This window comes from Anticarsia gemmatalis, chromosome 7, assembly GCF_050436995.1.
Source record: "Anticarsia gemmatalis isolate Benzon Research Colony breed Stoneville strain chromosome 7, ilAntGemm2 primary, whole genome shotgun sequence".
NCBI classification, from domain to species: Eukaryota; Metazoa; Arthropoda; class Insecta; order Lepidoptera; family Erebidae; genus Anticarsia; species Anticarsia gemmatalis.
This window is the reverse complement of record NC_134751.1, coordinates 5,224,596-5,243,780: the sequence shown is the minus strand read 5'-3', so window position 1 is coordinate 5,243,780 and position 19,185 is coordinate 5,224,596. Positions and strand designations below refer to the sequence as shown.

The window sequence follows — 19,185 nt, the reverse complement described above, 5'->3', positions numbered from 1 at the left end:
CACATGAACGAGCTAATTGCAGATCGCAGAACAATCGATGACATGTAAAAAGACCTTTATTTACAGCTTAGTTGTCTATAGATAATGTCGCAAGCGAACATCACAATCAGGCAAACTTAAAAGTGTCTAAGATATTCTATATGACTATACAAATATACAGAACTTTGCTATATTTAAGTCATTTAACTCTACTGAGAAATGAATGTGACGTAACGTAAAAACCTGTTTACTCGTTTGAGATTCCATATAGGTATGTAGGTGTTTACTAACTCGTCTTCATATGGCTTAATAACCGCATAGTTCTCGTTCACATAGGATTTTCGGTATAAAAAATATCCTATATCTTTCATCGGGTCTCTAACTATCGTTGTACAAAATTTCATCTAAATCGCTTTTATGGTTTAGGCATGAAGAAAACAGACATACACCATACATTATGGTATGGCAACTTGAATATTTACAATTTCTATAAGTACAATAAGTACTTTGTTATTGATAGACATTCTTACCTAACAATATTGGCCATTTTTGGTTACTAGTTTTGGGTTCTAAAATACCACGTGCCTACTAGACAGTTAGGTTTTTACTCTTGGATAACAAACAATGGTTTCCTATAGACCTTTTTAAGACTTGCCATACCGCTGCATTCCTCAAAAAGATCAAACAACGTAGCACAAACCGGTTTTTGTCTTTGAACGTCTATATTTTTTGCAAACGCCTTTCATATATTCATTCATTACTGATTGTAGTTTGTAATGCTAAAGCCGGCTTTACAGAGATACTAATTATTGTTAGCCTATAAAATGTTTAATTTTTAGTTATGGTTTAGCATCAATATTGCTAAGTATAAGTGCACATACCCGTGAGTTTTTAAAGTGAATATTTAATGGCCTATGCATTAACTAGTAAGTAATTGCAATTACTTATTATTAAGCACACAGCTATAAATGCTATCGTTAATGATTTTAGATGAATCCAAGATATTGTAACAACATAATATTTTAGTTAAATCTCCTTCTTTTATTTTCCTGGGATATCTGCCTCAAACTGTTTGATTAACTATGACGACCTATACTTTTTTTTTCAACCTTACAATCTCCTAGTAACCTTAAAACTTTATTTATTTATCAATATACCTGCAACAAAGATAAACAGGGGAAATAAAGTTTTTTTTATGACTGTCAATGTTATGGCGCCGCCGCGACGCCGCCCAAACTGACGGCGGACTGTCATGTACTATGACGTCACTCATTGTCCTACCCTCGAAGTAGATCGTGTCTCGTATCCACGTGTTATTGGATATATCAAAATAGAATATTGTGTCACAGCTACGTCTATTTTTTATCAGGAACAATGGGACAGAGTGCAGTGTTACATAATGGCTACTAATTTTATAAATTCGAAAATAACACTTCCTGTCTCTTATTCACATCTAAGCCCGTGGAGCGATTTGAATGAAATTTTGGCTAAAGATACTTTGAGAAATGACATAGGTAGGCTTTGTCCAGAAAATCCTATGAGAACGGGATTTTTGCGTGAAATCAACATATTGTAACAAAAGTTTATAGGACTAAGACTAGGGACCTAAGTCACGGGCAAGAGCTAGTGTTAAATAACATAATTCAGTCGTATTTCTTATTTTTCATGGAGTCTTCTCATGCAGTATGACGTCACTCAGTGACTTCCCCTGGGACTAGACGGTAGTATTAGATTTATCAAAATAGAAAATAATTTCTAAGCTGTGACTATTTTCCTATCAGGAACAATGTGTCGGAGAGTGCAATTTTAGATAATGTTGAATAACACTATACAGATTCTATTTTTTCCGCAGGCCGATACCTGGTACTAATAATAGGCCACCTATTTGCTTGACACTATATTCAGGTCTGCTGTCATCGTACTCAAATGACCTGTGATTCGTTATCAACAATCATTCAGCTAAAATTGTGTACTGTCCAAAAGTCTTTAAAAAGAAAGACCATAATATGTTGCGCGTAAAGAAAGTTGTGCTAACTAATCAGAAAACGATTAGTGTGTTGAAAAAAGAGTGGCCGTGAGTTTCTTACTAGCTCTTCTCATAAGGCTGTAGTTTAGACGATTCAGTTATTGTAACGACTATCATAATTGTCAACATTTGACCTAAATAATATAAATTATTAGATTTGATTTGATAGCAAAATAAAGAGTTCCATAGATAGATCATAGGTACTTAATATAAGCATAGTAAAACTGTTGTAAGTGCTCTTGATATGCCACGGTAATATTAAGATCCAGCCACCTCAATTAGCGGTTTGAAAGACTTTGGCACTAGGTTGATCCCAGCCCATACGAAAACCGAAAAACCAAGACACGTAAATAAGTAAATTGCTAGTATTTAGATAGATAGCCCATTAACAATGGAAACCAATTACTTAATTGCATTGGAGATTGAATGACAGCGATAGACTCGGCCTTCGTGACGTCATCACCTAAAAAAGGCTTCCGCGCCTGCGCTCGGCGCGGTCAAGGTTATAGACAACAAACAATGTAATTTATTTTATATCACTACATTGTGTTTGGTCTTAAACATATCTTGAATGTTCATCATATTTATCGGGATTTGGCATCGCGGATATTAATTTGGAATACCTATCAGATAATAATTATTTGTAAACATAGCCGTGAGTGTGCTTGCAAGTAACAAAGTAGGTATTCTTACCAAAAGATCTTTCATTGAAATAATCATTGTAATTATGTTTAGTAGAAATATATTTACAATTCATAACATATGTACTAGTTATTAGTCTCCATATTGTGTTAGTATTTGTATAAGAAACTCATTTATACGTCGTGGATTGCTCCTACGACTCAGTTGGAACAGGGTTTGAATGCGGAGTAGTGGGTTGGTTTCCAACTCCGAAATGTTTTATTAAATTAATTTATTTACTAGTACGGTGACATATTGCCGCGTACGCGTTTTGATACACCAACATATTTTTTGATGTAGTGACAATTTGTTCTACAAATACTCCACCTGTTACATCGTCGTTATTAGACAAATAGGCCTAAATGCTAGTGATTCATTGGATAAGCCCAATTAAGAAATAATTAAGCTAGGTATAGAGTACAATGACGAATTATAAACGCCATAATGAAACGAATTAGTGTTTTTAATCTTTCACGACTTTATAGAACCGCAACTAGAATAATAGTTCTCAGTGGAAATCCCTACATGACACTTACGTTAATGATGATTAAATTGAATATGAATGACGTAAAAGGACGCATGGCATTGTTTTAAAGTTAACACTAAATGTTTTAGTTAAAATTCCTCGGTAAGTATTCTTATTCATTACGATATTCTAATGCTGAAGTTGTTCAGAGTAAACGCTATTTGATTTGCAATGCACTATATTTCCAATATACTAGTTTCTAATCTGCCCGCGACTTCAACCGCGCGAAATGATTTCCTGAGATCAAAGTACCCTAGTAATTTCATCAAACCAAATCAAAATAATAAAAAAATGCAGTAGTTTGGCGTGATTGATTAACCATCATCCAAACATTTGCATTCATAACACGAGTACGATTTACGATAATCTATAACTGACTTTCTAGCACCATCCTTTTTGTAGCCTATCTTCGATTAGGTACTAAATATTTTTGACTACCGATACAAGAGACTGATCATGAGAGCATTTTAAAGATAGGATCTCTCGTTATTCCATCGGTGTGATTATATTGTTTTGATAAACCCAATCCCTTTATCTCGATCAATTTCCGGCCAGTTGTTTAAAAACGTACATAATTATTGAAGTTGCTGCGACATATATTTTATTTAACTACTTATTTCTTATCAGGCTTCCATTCATTCTAAAGATAATCTTATCAGCAGACAATGACTTTTCTAGTTACAAATATTTTTGTTCTAAATATGTATATTTTGTGAGTCACTGATGATTTCATAGAGTTTCACGAACTAGGGGTTTTGTCGTCACAATAATCTTGTGCAATACAAACAAGTTGTAGGAATTACGTAGACCACTCACAGACTTAATTTACACGTCACTTATTTTTATGTTTGCGAGTAAGATTCACATAAAACTATTATATTGTCTACTTTATCGTATCTTGTGATGTAAATATCGCTATTTATCAAATAAATCAATATTATGTTTTTACGGTAGGTACTTAAATTTCTTTCCGATCACAAGTTCCATATCCGGGTTGAGCAAAGAGCTGTTAGATTTTTCGAAATTTTGTGATAATACTACAAGTAACTTACAAATGACAAATCATAGATCTATTTACGCCTGTTAATTAACAGAACGTTGGTAGTAATTAGATTCCTTTCTTTCAGCTGTTATTGTTGCTGGGCCTAAATTCATGACACAATACATATTATTACATCAAACTAACCTTTCTTAAAACTATGTTGGAGTCGGCTTTCAGTCACTTGACGTTTTTCCAGGAGCGCCTTCCTATCGGACTTCCACAACCCAGTTACTTGGGGAATAGCTGATACTCTTCTTCGGACTGGTTGTCAGAATTTCAAGCTTCCGGCTACTGTTAACGACTGTCAAAGATCTTTGGAAATGACAGCCGGAACCCACATTTTAACGTGCTTTTCAAAACACGGGGAAACTCGATATGTATAAGATGGTCACCCATCCATGGAACAACCTCGGCAAGCGTAGCTTAACCTCAGAGATCGATCCGTGCGGCTGTTGTAAACTAAGCCTCACATAATATATAATTTAATAAATATTTTTTACAATTAATTGTACATATCAATAACATTCATTCATACCATTTCATAGAAAACATTTTTCCTGTGTCTGCTAAATACGGATTTTCCCTTACCTATTTCAATGACATTGTAATTATTAGCCTATGATATAGTTTCATAAAAAAAACAATGAAATTTTCTGTTTTCAAGCTCAAGTTCGGATGCTTTATTTATTTAGTGTCGTACTAGAAACATACAATATTATACCTATGTATATATTAATTTATCGTAATGTTACAATGAGAAAGGAAAAATAACAATATATTTAGTAAAGGTAGTTTTAAGAATTTAATAAAGTTGTTGGAATTTTATTAACACTTACTTACGCTTTGGAATAATCAGTTTCTCGGGTGGTTTTTTATTTTTGTCATTTTATTTAACGGATAATACAACAGCTATCCATACTGCTGTCAAAATGTCCCTAGTTTTCTAATTGCAATGAACAACAATACTCACATTGGTGCATTGATGGAAGGTTTTTAACAGGCGTTATTAAATTCAAAATCATAATATTGTTATAATAAAATAATTAATAATCACGTGATAGTTAATTTTACTTGCTTAATTAAAATTAGTATATTGCTTACAATAAATATTAGAAATTTACTTAAGAAATTTTAAATTTGCAACTAAACGTAGGCCGATATTTGGTAACGAATCTTTAATTTTTTATACACACAAATACAAATTACTGTCTGTAAAAAGAGGCGTGCTGTAATAAAAAATAACGTAGGTCTGTAGGTACAATAATTTTCTTCCATTTGTTTCACAATGCTTTCAGAGTTTATAAATGTCCAGTACATAAAACGTTTCCAGTGCGCTCGTAGTTTTATTATGCGAATATAAACAGGTTATTCAGAAAAGCAGTGAGTGAATGCCTGATTCAAGTAACACAATAACACTGAAAATTCTTTGGCAGAACTCCAATTGAAAATTGTATTTCCAACCGAAATAAAAGCTACTGAAAATTGGGTTGAACTAAAATTTTCATAACTGATTTATTGTTTTTATATCGCCTTGGTTTTTAACGGAATAATGTATGATGACGTACACGAACCATATGGACGGGCCGACGAACTCGACGAATGAAATGAATGTAGTGAAATTGGCCTGGATTCACGAACACTATAGGTCTTCTGTAAAGGCCACGAACGATAATAACGAGTAAGTACACTAATTAGTAGATAATTATAGTCAAGATAAACATTCTATACCCCTGTTGTAGTTGCTCACCGGTCGGTAAACGATCTGTGGGTGAAGCAACCGTTGGCGCGGTCATTCCATAGATGGGTGACCGCATAGTGGTATATGAACTGGGCGTCTCCGTGCTTCGGAGGGCACGTAAAAAGTCGGTCCCGGTTGTTGTCGATTAAGATAACAGTCGTTAAGACACGTCAAAGGCCTTCGGGCGGTTTGAACAACTTTGATACTAGGTTGACCACTAACCATACGATAAGAAGAAGAAGAAGTTGTAGTAATACCTTGACAAAGTTAAGATACGATTACTTACACTGAACGGTCCTTGAAAACTGTAGTAGTAGCTCAAGTGGTTTGTGCCAATTTCAAATGTTAGTTACGTTTTTAACATGTGAAACTACTAACTTTTCAACTCCTACGACATAAAGTTATGAGTAAAGAAATAAGTCTAATGACGCTTAAAGACAAGTATATTTGGTGAATAAAAATAACTTACAATAATATTAATAAAGTAAAATAAAACTAAGTTAACGAGAGATGATAACTGCCAATATAGCTGTTACATTTGGTACAGTAATGGTCAATGTTGTTGCAACTAGACATGCAGTACGGTAAACAGACGCAGGGCCAGCATCTGAAAAAGAAAACGTATTACGGAAAACATTGTCTTGAAAAGTAAGTAAGTATGTGTGTTTGTGTAGTAACCTGTATAAATAAATAATCTGCTCATGAATAGATTAGCTCTTCTTTAGTTGAATTTAGACTTATCAGGCATGCAGAATATGTCAGAATTTAACTTAAGATAAGCAAATCTATCCACGGTTAGCGTATTGACATCGGCACTAAAAGAACGATTGCATTAATTAAATGCTAGACGTTTTCTTACAAACTACAACAATTTTTCTAAAATGCAGTATCAGTATTCGGTATACCTGTGTCAAAAACCCTTGAGCAAAGCTGTAACTTATATAAAATTTCAGTCTGTATCTACTACTATTTTTCACAGCAGTTGTTTTTCAATAGAGAATATTAGTAAAAGAAAAACTTACAAGAACAAACACAGAAGAAAAGCAATCACATGCGTCTTCGTTGTCGCTTTCTTCTCAATCCTGGTCACTATTTCATATTTGCACGTTTTACAAGTCGTAACCGATGGTTTAGTGCCCATAGGTTGTCCAATAATAACTGAAGTGCTCAAGTGCGGTATGACTGTCGGTTGCGCGCCATCTAGTGCAACCATTTGTAAACTCTGCTGATCCTGACTCGCGTTCTGTACCGGTTGACTCATTTTGCTGAAAATTGTATGACACACAATTTTTATTGTTTAATTAGAAGAGAAATAAAACATAGATACTAGGATTAGAGATAATGATTAGATAAGTTTACCGGTAATTCCAAAATGTGACAAGGTGGGACCAATTTCAGAATTTAGGTACCGTTTTTCGAAAGATATTAGATTAATCAATCACTTTGTGCGTTAATCTTTAATAACTAAATAATGAACGTACCTCTTACAAATTAAACTTACTATCTTTTTCTAACATAGTCTGAATTCAACTTAGTAGATAGCCTTAGCGTGGAAGATTTATCTAGATTATAATTTAATCACTATGTGTGTTAACAAAATAAAGTTACTGTATCAGACAGGTCACCGGCAAATGTATATATAAGCGTGTGAGTAACTTATGTCCTAAATTTTAAATTTGGTATGCCTCCGCCAACCGCGAACCTTGCAAACAAGGGTCTCGAATAAGTTGTTGGACTATAAACATTAAACTATGTTACATACATTAGGCGAAATCACTTACCATAAAAATAATCACTGAGATTCAAGAAAACTCAAATTACAAACACCACATTAGTACAATTGAAAATTGATTCGTAAAATTATGAAGGAAGGCTAGTTTTTACGCAACTTTCTTACAATTCTTTAATAAAACAATAGTGGCACTATTTGAGGTTATTATAACGTTTTCAAAACAAAAACACGACGAAGAATAACCGATAAATAATATCAATTGAGTCACAGCACAGTATATAATCGACTGCATATAATAATCCATATAAATTATCAAGTGATTTGATAAACGTTACAAAATAGATAAACGATTTCCAATAATGTGTACTTTTCTTAATCAATATTGTTGAGGATAAACGTTAGTATTATTAATACATAAAATAGAGTGTTAAAAAGAAAAAGGCACAACGTTTGTTGATCCTTGGAAATGTCACTTGTTCAGTCTAATTCGGCTTAATTAAGTCTCAAACTTGATGCCCAGAAGATGTTAAATAAAGTAATAAATGATTTAAACCTAAGGTTTACTATTTTTCGCACATTACTTTTGTACGATGTTTAGTTCACTTAAAAAGTAAGAAAGTTGAAACACAATCTTCTATTAATACCACTAGCGACATCTAGGTTTAAATACTGGAAGCAACAATGATAAATCAATTATACTCAACGTCGAATCAATTTTGTCGGGAAAAATGAAAATCCAAGGAAATGTTATTCAGTTATTTATATTTTCTTTACTGAAACATAGGTCTTAAATCCTAGTTGTAGTTATGCACTTCACAGTGGTTTCATCTAAAAGGGTTTTATAGTTTATAAACAATTGTTTACAATTTATATGCACAAGATACATAACACAGATTAGCAGGTTTAGTTTGTTAAATTATTCAGATGATTTTTTTCAATGTCAAGAATGCACCAAATAACTTTGTGTGTCTCAATAGAGTCGCAAGACAAACAAAAGATTAACTAGAGAAGAGCAAGTGATTGAGACTGCCTGCAAACCTCTCCTAAACCTCTTAATCATATTAACTGACAGTTGCTAGGCACATGTTACTCAACTACAAACATCTTATTATCAAAGAATTAAACATGTTTGTAGAAGCCATCAGCAATATTCAAGACACATAAATATTTTTAGCTATAACACAATAAATACAATAATAACCAGTTGCGCCCATAGCCAGTTGCGCTCACCGATCGGAAAACGATCTGTGGGTTAAGTAACCCTTGGCGCGGTCACTCTATAGATGGGTGACCGCATAGTGGTATTTGAGCTGGGCATCTCCGTGCTTCGGAAGGCTCGTATAAAGGCGGTCCCGGTTGTTGTCTACTAAGATAACAGTCGTTAAGCCTTGTTAAAGGCCTCTCGGGCGGCTTGAACAATTTTGACACTAGGTTAGCCACTAACTATAAGACAAACAAACAAAACAAACAATATTGTCATGTTTTAAAATTACTCCAATACCATTTAATTACCTACTTTATATACATTATTTGCAAAAACCAACACGTGTTTTCTCAAATCACACTGTTCACCCAATCGATTATAGAATTAGATAACTCCGTGACACTTTTATCGTTACAATATGATTGAGATAAGCTTGTTTGTTAAGATTCTTTATTTAACTCATGTAAGAACCGATGTATGCGTTACACTTCGGGCAGTAATGGTCTATGTTGTTGCAGGTCGGCATGCAGTAGGGGACGAAACAGCACGGCCATAAACTGGAAGAAGAAAAATAGCGCATGAGCATACAATATCTAATGTACGGAAATCTTTTGTTTTAAAGATTAGAGTATACTGAAGATGTAATTTGATATTAAAGGCTGGCAAAGTAATTCATAAATGTCTTATTGTTTGTAATAGCTTGCTACAGACGAAACTAGCAATTTTCTGCCCTAAGATAAAGTTTAACTTGATACAAATACGATTGACAAAACCTTCTGAAGTAAAAACAAAGACTGAACTGTGCTTGTCAGATAACAGATTTATCAGGGTTCTTATCAAAACACTGTTAAGTAATCAATTAATTAGATTTGTCGGTATAAAAATAATACAGCGCAATCTCTGAGTAGCAAAGTGCTTGTATTAAAATAACTCAATAGAAGACTTCCCCTCGGTTTCTGCGGTACATTTAGCGGTAGTTTATCTATTCGATAGCGTATAAAATAACGCTATTGAATAGATAAACTACCGATAAATGTACTCAGAAACCGGGCATTCATGGTGTAACTTACCCACAAACAAACAAACACACAGCCCACGCATGCGTCCTAAACGTTGGCCTCATTTCAGTCCTTGTAGAAACAGTATAATTACAACTTTGGCAGACGATGACGCAAGGTGCGATGTCGACTTTATTGGAGCCAACTATGACGACGCTGCCGTGGACCATTTGAGGCTGAGGCACGTGGACCGCGACCTGAGGTTGAGTCTGCACCGGCTGTGACTGATCTTGTGTGTATATCGCGTCGTAGGACGGAGGACTCGTTGGATAACTCATGGTGACTGAAATTGATACATTTGACTTATTACATTAAGTGTATTTTGGCAGCATTCTTGCATAAATAACATCACGCCTCTTATACCCAAAAGTTGCAGGAGATTCTCTACATTCGGTACTGTCGAGTATCAAGAGTTTGACATTTAAAATGTATTTCTGAAATAGTATGTTGTGCACCCGCTAGAGGCGCTGCTTAAGTTTTCATACAAAATTTATTGACACCTAGCCGGTTGTCGGTGTAGTAGAAACTCACGTCTCTGGTGTATAAACATATGATAACTACGTATTATTCATTTTTTGAATGGCTACACCTAAATAATGATTTAAGATAAGCCTATTTAAATTCCTTTTTTCTTCAAGTTAACAACGCGCGCTTTTCTACCATACCATACCGAACAACCTCTCTACTTTCATACTCTCTTTGAATCAAAAGAAAGGTGTACAACAGACAAAAAAGGATATGCTTTATCGGTCAGTATCTACTAATTATCGCGACAAAATACCTTTATCATAATATCAGCTAATTGTTCCAGCATGATAGGCAAATGATTTATTCATTGTTAATAACGGAACTAGTGAAAATTTACCTCAATAATTTGCTTTCTAACTAACTATGCTAGCTACTGTAAGTGAATCTCGTGGACTTGCACCATATTTTATGAGACTCAATGTAGTTGTAGCTAAGCGATTACTTTTACCCACACGAACATATCGCTTCGATTACCAGCGATGTTTAGTTAGTTCTTAAGTTAAACTGTTATCTAAATCCCTTATCTTGTATATGAAGTAGACATCAATCCTTATTAAAAACTTACCTTATTGTTTTTTGTCTCTTTCAGATCGAATAACCAAACCGTTTAGAGCAAGAAAGAAACCAAATGACACTATCACAGACTGGTTTAAAGTCACTTGTATTAAGTATAAAAAAATAAACAAAATTATAACCTATCCTACCAAACGTCACTGATTATACTGGAATCCGAAGTGATAAACACTGGTTTTATAAAATAAATGATAAAAAGATAATCGTTGAGATAAATATTCAGATATGATGTTTAATATCGCTAATACTCACTCATGTGTTATGCTCTTAGAATAAATGTCTTTTTACAACACTGATTTCACTTCTGTAGAAAGGTTTAAGCAAAAATTTATATATTAGGTCGGGAAAAGTCTTTTCGCATTATGGTATGTATGAACTTGTAATAAAATCTCTTTGGCTTCAAGAATCACAAATGAGTACACGGTTCATTAGGTTTCTTTCAGTGAGCTCGTGGTACACAAATATCGAGCTTTTTTGTGTACAGAAAAGATTTTATTACAAGTTCATACATACTATAATGCGAAAAGACTTTTTCCCCGACCAAATATATTTAAAGCTGCCGAACCTGCATGAGTATTATGTATTTCAGTAGACGGCATACTGATAGCTGATATGCAGTAGGTACATCGCTGCATTGACATAAAGTATTAATCATCATAATTTTTGGAAAGAAAAACGTGTACAATGATGTGGCTATCCAATATTTGTCGCCTGTAATACACAAGCCAAATTTATGTGACTTGTGAATGATGCAAATCGGTGACAAATCATACAACAGGCTATATTTGATCAACAGGCTATTTACAAACACCGTAGGAAGTGGATAATTTAAAAAAATAAAATAAAAACTCTATGCACTTTTGTACCTGGTTAGCATATTAAGGTAACTAAGCTACTAGGGATGGTCTCTAACAAACCCACTAAGCAATTGATAATGTATTTTACTCTTTTTATGCAAAAGGCATGAAGATTACAAGTCTTCTTCTTATCGTATGGTTAGTGGTCAACCTAGTGTCAAAGTTGTTCAAGCCGCCCGAAGGCCTTTGACGTGGCTTAACGACTGTTATATTAATTGACAACAACCGGGACCGACTTTTAACGTGCCCTCCGAACGGAGACGCCCAGTTCAAATACCACTATGCGGTCACCCATCTATGGAATGACCGCGCCAAGATTTGCTTAACCCACAGATCGTTTACCGACCGGTGAGCGCAACTGGCTATGGGCGCCTTTAAAAATTGCACTCAGAAAAATAACGGAAAGATAGCTGAGGCAGATTTTTACTTTTTTCTAAACCTGTTAGTATCGTCAACAGTGACTAATCAAAGATGAGCTGACTTCCTTTCTGGTTTATATTAATTTATATGAAATTGATGGCAAAGCTTAATAATACAGGTCATCGTTTATGTTTCAATCAATTATTTTATTTTATTGCCGAAATGAAAATAAATAAAACAAAATTGACATTAATATTTACAGTTTATTTACAAAACCACACAAAGCAATACTTAATACACAAAACACACACTTATTTTACTTAGAATAAGTTAGTGAAATAATGGCTTGTCGTTTGTGTATAATGAAATGTATACAAGATAAAATGGGATAATTTGATGACGTAATGAAGAGAAATGTATAAATACAGTACAATCTAGTTATTTAAAAAAATAGCACGTTATCGATATACTTAAATATGTTTTCTCATTGTTGTAAATCAATGATGGAAATTCATTTCACATTATTTTTATTCACCACATCTTTGTTCTAAAGAACTGTATATTCCTCAATACAATTCATAGCCATCTTCATCATAACATTAACAAGAGTAAAGGATAGAATTCACGTGAAACTATGACAAGAAAATAATAGTAAAATTTCAAAGATCAAACGCAGCATTGAAAAATATTGTTACAACTGTACCAAATTTTTGGTTCACTTAGCGGAGGCAACACCTTACCCCCAAATAGGAAACAAAAAAAAAATCAGTGCCATTAACTTCTATACTTATAGATTACAGAAAAATTATTATTCCTATTGAAAATACAAGCTTAATCTAGAAAATTACAGTCTTTATAACTAACGCATGAATGCGTGCACGACGCCGGAGTCACATTTTTCCGTAAGAATGTTGGGTAGGGTACTATCCTGCACTCTTCTCAATGAGGAAGCTACCATTTTCTGCATAATGGCATGAAAAGAGAAAAAGAACTAACTGTAACTCTTAACAGATTTTACATAACTACTAGATACGATAGCACGTAAAATTCTTAATCAAGCTAACAGTCGTTCATCCATTTGATCAGAATAAGAAAGAGAAGAAACGTAGGCTTATATTAATCATTCAGTTGATGTAACTGCCGATGTAAGCGCTGCAGTTGGGGCAGTAGTGGTCCGCGTTGTTGCAGGAATCCATGCAGTAAGGCACGCACACACATGGCCAGCACCTGGAAAATAAACGCAAATAATAGTTAAAATGTGCTCTTTTTCCCTCATTGATTTCGTAAGACAAAACGCTTTTTACCTACATACTTATCAATTCTGTTAGATGTGTGTCAAAAGAGGAAGGTATTATCATGAACAAACTGACTTAGGAACCAGGTTATGATCCTCTGTGACATTATTTTACAATAGTGCATTAAATACACAATGCGACATATATTTGCTCGACATATTATTATCTAGTCACATCGCGCAGCTCACCCAACGTCATTGGTGATACGTGTCACAACTCACAAGATATCTGTCCCCTAAGTACCCCCGAATTTATAAGTGCGTCACACTTGTCATATTATAATGACATTCATCACTACTATTCATACTGCTCAAACACATATTTAGATTCATCAACAGTTACTGTAAAGCCTGCTCGGTCAGTCAGTACGCGACTGACTGAGCAGCCTCGCGAGGCAATAGCTCGGTCCCGCTCATTACGATCTGAAAGAAAAGAGACCCAGATATTGCCTGGCGAGGCTACTCGGTCTGTCAGTACGCGGCTTAACATTCTTCATATAAAACCATTAACTTACCCTATTAAGCAAAGAATAAGAGCGAAGATGTGAGTCCTAGACGAAGCTTTGGTTTCGACTCTGGTAACAATTTGGTAGTTACAAGACTTGCACACGATATTCGCTGGTCGTGGGCCCATCTGTTGGCCGACCACGACGGGGATTATTGTAGTGGTTCTTGGAGCTACTCCGACGATCACTGGCGTAGGGGCCGGAGGTCCAGCCGTGTATGGAGGCGGGTTGCCTTGGGGATGCGACATTTTAGCTGAAATCGAGAAAATTTGTATTTTAATATTGATATTCAAACTACAATATCCTCTATTTAAGACTGGAAGAAAGAAGGGACGACTTCCTAAGGACAATCGATAACAAAGTCGGTTGTTGTTGCCCATTGTTTAATACGCATTAGTAAATTATTAGAAGTAGTTTTACCAACAAATTACTATTAAAGGATAATTCGTAATCCTCAAGATAAAAAAGCTATGATCGATACGGATTGCGTAATACAATGGGAAGAACCGGCAAGTACTTCTTTGATACTAAAAATAAATCCGTAATCACAGATGTTATGTTCAATCTCATAATTTTAACACATTATTGTACAATACAAGGTTAAGGCCCCATTTCATCACTTCTGGATAACTTTCAGATAGGATATCAAATTAATTTAAACAGTGGTTTTCATACCTTTGCCGTAACTTTATTTACCTTATCAAGCACTGTACAAATGTTTCCAATAATGTACTGGCTCTTAAAGCCCTTTTCAAAACTTATGGATAAGTTCAGGATAACCTATCTGATAGATAAAGTGACTGTTAATATAGGTAACAGTATATACCGTTGTACACTTGGACCCACCGAACCAGGCTATTTAAATATTAATAATTAATATTCTAATTTTCTTTTAAATAACCTTGATAATGACATTTAAAATTGTCATTTTTAGTTTGAAAGCAAAATTGTTTACTGTTTACTTATCAGTGTAGAATTTTTCGCTGTAGGTTTATCTTTTACAAGATAGCGTTTTGTACCGGGTTTTACCATTTTACAAATTCAAGCAAAATGTTATAGATTTATTTTTTTATCAAAATAACTAAGAGGCTTGTATCCGATTCTTAGTTGTATATCTTTAACAGAATATTAACAGGAATTAAAAGAAGGAAATAATATTAGTTTATGGTTAAATATTTATATAATTGTTTAAAAAGTAACTTTATTTAACAGATAGACATATTATTTGACGATTATGAAAATTAAATTTAAATTGTGATATGAAATTACAGTACTTATTTTCTTTATTCAGAAAAGTATTAATGTTCAGAAAAGTAACTTTATTCAACAGATGTAGACATATTATTTGACGATTATTAAATTAAGTTTAAATTCTAATATGAAATTACAGTATTCATTTTCCTTATTCAGAAAATATTTTAGTTTCAGTTTAAACCATAAGTTAAAGCAGCCACTATAAATAATACATAACAAAAACTAATAAATAAATATTTCCCAATATAATAAGTTACATACCAAATAATTAAAAAAAACACAAGTCACGTCAATCCGTTCACGGAACACTGTTCTATTGCAATCAAAGTTATCTATAAATTGATAAAATATTTCGGTTTATAGATAATGAAAAGAATTAAAAGATTAACTTGGAAAAACATCACCAATGCTGTAAACAAAATAATCATAAAAATCTAAAATTTCATAGACATTTGATTTATAATCGTCATTTTTAAAGCAATTAAAAGGCTACTCACGTTCGTTCAATTCCATTTTTTGAGAAACACAAAATTGAATGTTTAAACAATCACTGGTATACTGGTATCTGCTATCGATCGAGAACCGAACTAAAGGTTTGCTGACGTACTATGAATATATAGATAAAACAGCCCCAGATAACGCCTGGCTAAAGATTATGCTTATCTGTTCCGTTCGTATTGAATGAATATGTTTCGGTAAAAGCGTTCATAAAAATGTGTATGATTTTATTGCTGCAATGTTTTATATAATCTTTAGAACAAACCCATGGCTTCCAGAGGAGATAACGACTTACTATCAAATGTACTACACTACTGTCAATTTATGAAACTGTAATTCATTAAAAAACATCTTATCGGAGTATAGCTGCCGCAAAACAACTTGAATAATTTCGTTAGATCATATTAAATTACTTTCGGGTCCACGTTGAACGAATTTGCTTTGCAGGGCGCAATGGCGAGGGCTATTCTGCTTTGTTCGATTGGTTGAACAGTCAACAGAGAGTTCTCTGCACTATATCACTTACATTAACGAAAGTGTTTTAGAGACCATTTTAAACTTATACCACTAACTTAACACTTCTAAAGTTTCAATTATTTCACTTATACATCGTAAAGTTACGTTCAATAAAAGTTTATTCTCTTCTATCCTTGTGCTAGAATTCACTAGGTTACCTATAATATAAATAATAAGATAAATAAAAAATAATCAATACCTACTATTGGAAAACGCAATAATCAATCAAAAAGTAGGAAAAAGTTATTAATAAGATATTCCTTATTAAGCTTGTAATTCTACTACATACCTTTATTTACTTAGGCAAAAACTGGAATCGAGTTAAGTGAAAAACTGTACCACAAACGCACTCGCGCTAGCCACCACACTATCAAAAGAATAACATTATACTGTAAAAGACACATTAAAAATCATAATAGGTATTTTGTATGTCTCCCGTTATCGTAAACTAAAGTAATAATACAATTTTTTTTTCTTCAGTGGCGATTCTGTTTTAATTGCGCCAATTCCAAAGTTGCCAGACAAATTACTATGACTTAGTGAAATTACAAAAGGTAAGTTTTTCCAAAAAGGTTTTTAATGAAATGATAGAAAATTGAGATAAACTACATGGTATATATAAAAGGGAAAAGAAAAGTAAATAATACCGGCCAAGTGCGAGTCGGACTCGCGCATGAAGGGTTCCGTGCCAAAGTACCAAAAAAATACGAAAAAAACACGTTTATTGTATGGGTACCCCATTAATGTTATGTTTTTAAAAAAAATATTATTTGTCGTTATAGAGGCAACAGAAATACATCATTTCTGAAAATTTCAGCTATCACGGTTTATGAGATACAGCCTGGAGACAGACAGACCGACAGACAGCGAAGGCTTAGTAATATGTTTCGGTTATTACCCTTTGGGTATGAAACTCATAATAATAACTACAATATACCCCATCCCAATAGCCCAAATAGTTTTTTCCATTATTTTTACCATAGTTCCACACAGTCCGCTGATTGTCCTCGGGTGCATTTTAAAGTGTAAACAGGGATAATCACCGGATTGTGACGTCACACATTTTTGAAATATTAAAGCAGTCGAAAAGAGTCTCTACGTGTTGGCTTCGGCCCCATGCATGCCTTCCAAAAATCCGGGACTCCATAGTCCCGAGATGTGGTAAAGACTACAATATAATAAATAATAGGTTAGCAAGAGTTTTGTTCGATGACGTTTGTACGTAACGAACTGGGAATACCCAACGGGCAACAAAAACAATTTTAATTTTGAAGTTATCAGGTTTGATTATAAGGTTATCGCGTCACCAATTATTTCCAAAGTTAATTATATCTTGGTATGGCGAGGTAACTGTTAAAGAAAGCAAATATATAAATGGATATGGATAAGAATCTTGCTTGTGCTCCAAAATATATTATTTTCTTTCCTTTTTTCCTATGAGTGAATGAACGTTTGATCTACACATACTTGAGACTGAGGCTAAAAAACTCTATAAAACTAAAAGATTCCATCTTCAACTTTCAACGACGGTACCAAAATTCTTCATCATCATCATTGGGCTGTGTCAATCAGTCACACCCGTGACTACGCCCTATGTTACTCGGTCGAAAAGACGGGCAATACATAAGTACTGTAAACCTTCAAATATATATCAATCGCATATTAAACCCGTTTACAATTGAAAGGTGAGTACAAATCGCGATAGTTTAAAATTGAAAAAAATGTGCCACATGTCATTGTTATGAATACACTAGCTGACCTGCGCAACTTCGCTTGCGTCACATAAGAGAGAATGGGTCAAAATTTTCCCCATTTTTGTTACATTTTTTATTGCTCCTCTGCTCCTATTGGTCGTAGCGTGATGATATGTAGCCTATAGCCTTCCTCGATAACCGGGCTATCTAACACTGAAAGAATTTCTCAAATCGGATCAGTAGTTCCTGAGATTAGCGCGTTCAAACAAACAAACAAACTCTTCAGCTTTATAATATTAGTAAGTATAGATTTGCATAACATTTTTTATTATTTCTATAACGAGTAAACACAAATCCCGTGAAAGCCATTTATTACGAGTATAAGGTATGTACATTTGTACCGGAACTACAGACATATATGATTCATAGATAAGCATGTTTAATCAAGATTCTGAGTCATAATACTAAAAACAAGTGGGGCCATTGTTTGATGAAAATACGATGCCACCAAAAACATTCTGTAAAAACCTCAAGTCTCCAAGACCAAGTCGATCTAATTGTTTTAAAGGTATTTTTTTTTAAATTGGCGTGATAATAACATACGTAATAACTTAAGACAGAAGGTCCTTTAAGTAGAGACTAAATAGATTAATCGACTTGGTATTATATAGATCTCACAACTTTTTACGGCGAGACTTGAGGTTTTTACAGAATGTTTTTGGTGGCATCTCACTTCTTTTTGTAGAGCGAACATAAGTCCAATTTGTATGGAAAAACGTTTTTTTTTTCATAATTCAACATATTTTCCTATGGGAATGTTGTTCAGTTTCATGGGCTAAACACCCTTATCCACCCTATACCCCCTCCCCCGTTATGTCTCATATAATAGGTACCTATTTACACCTATTTATTTTATTTTCTACTGTAATAATAATTCATTAACTGCAAATGTAACCTTGTAATCTTATACATTTATATGGGGTTACAAAGTTATTGTTGCAGTTGGTGTATTTAGAAAACTGGACCGAAATTAGAAAATATTAAAATTTTCCCATGATTAAGACACTAAACCCTATTTGTATTCTAAATTTTAAGCTTCTAAGTCTGCTAGAAGTACCT

The 19,185-nt window shown here is 33.8% G+C and overlaps 3 protein-coding genes across 3 annotated transcripts; all 3 read right to left on the bottom strand.

The window, feature by feature from the left end:
• Positions 1-6,430: 6,430 nt before the first annotated feature.
• Positions 6,431-7,993, bottom strand: LOC142974345 (lipopolysaccharide-induced tumor necrosis factor-alpha factor homolog). The gene is made up of 3 exons (XM_076116614.1): positions 7,774-7,993; positions 7,015-7,257; positions 6,431-6,599 (listed from the first exon to the last, which is right to left on the bottom strand). Exons 2-3 carry the CDS (start codon positions 7,251-7,253, stop codon positions 6,488-6,490), a joined length of 351 nt encoding a protein of 116 aa, XP_075972729.1. The 5' UTR covers positions 7,254-7,257; positions 7,774-7,993; the 3' UTR covers positions 6,431-6,487.
• Positions 7,994-8,469: 476 nt separating this feature from the next.
• On the bottom strand, positions 8,470-11,239 carry LOC142974343 (lipopolysaccharide-induced tumor necrosis factor-alpha factor homolog). Its single transcript, XM_076116611.1, has 3 exons — positions 11,080-11,239; positions 9,999-10,269; positions 8,470-9,485 (listed from the first exon to the last, which is right to left on the bottom strand). The coding sequence occupies exons 2-3, from the start codon at positions 10,262-10,264 to the stop codon at positions 9,383-9,385; spliced, it is 369 nt and encodes a 122-aa protein (XP_075972726.1). The 5' UTR covers positions 10,265-10,269; positions 11,080-11,239; the 3' UTR covers positions 8,470-9,382.
• Positions 11,240-12,547: 1,308 nt separating this feature from the next.
• LOC142974344 (lipopolysaccharide-induced tumor necrosis factor-alpha factor homolog) lies at positions 12,548-16,044 on the bottom strand. Its single transcript, XM_076116612.1, has 3 exons — positions 15,856-16,044; positions 14,114-14,357; positions 12,548-13,531 (listed from the first exon to the last, which is right to left on the bottom strand). Exons 1-3 carry the CDS (start codon positions 15,869-15,871, stop codon positions 13,429-13,431), a joined length of 363 nt encoding a protein of 120 aa, XP_075972727.1. The 5' UTR covers positions 15,872-16,044; the 3' UTR covers positions 12,548-13,428.
• Positions 16,045-19,185: the final 3,141 nt, after the last annotated feature.

Coding starts and splice junctions, on each gene's coding strand:
- LOC142974345 (XM_076116614.1), bottom strand. CDS start 7,253: ATGAGTCAACCGGTACAGAACGCGAGTCAGGATCAGCAGAGTTTACAA. Junction 6,600..7,014: donor TTTCTTCTGTGTTTGTTCTT/GTAAGTTTTTCT, acceptor TTTCTTTTTCAG/ATGCTGGCCCTGCGTCTGTT.
- LOC142974343 (XM_076116611.1), bottom strand. CDS start 10,264: ATGAGTTATCCAACGAGTCCTCCGTCCTACGACGCGATATACACACAA. Junction 9,486..9,998: donor GTGTGTTTGTTTGTTTGTGG/GTAAGTTACACC, acceptor TTCTTCTTCCAG/TTTATGGCCGTGCTGTTTCG.
- LOC142974344 (XM_076116612.1), bottom strand. Junction 13,532..14,113: donor CTTATTCTTTGCTTAATAGG/GTAAGTTAATGG, acceptor TTTATTTTCCAG/GTGCTGGCCATGTGTGTGCG.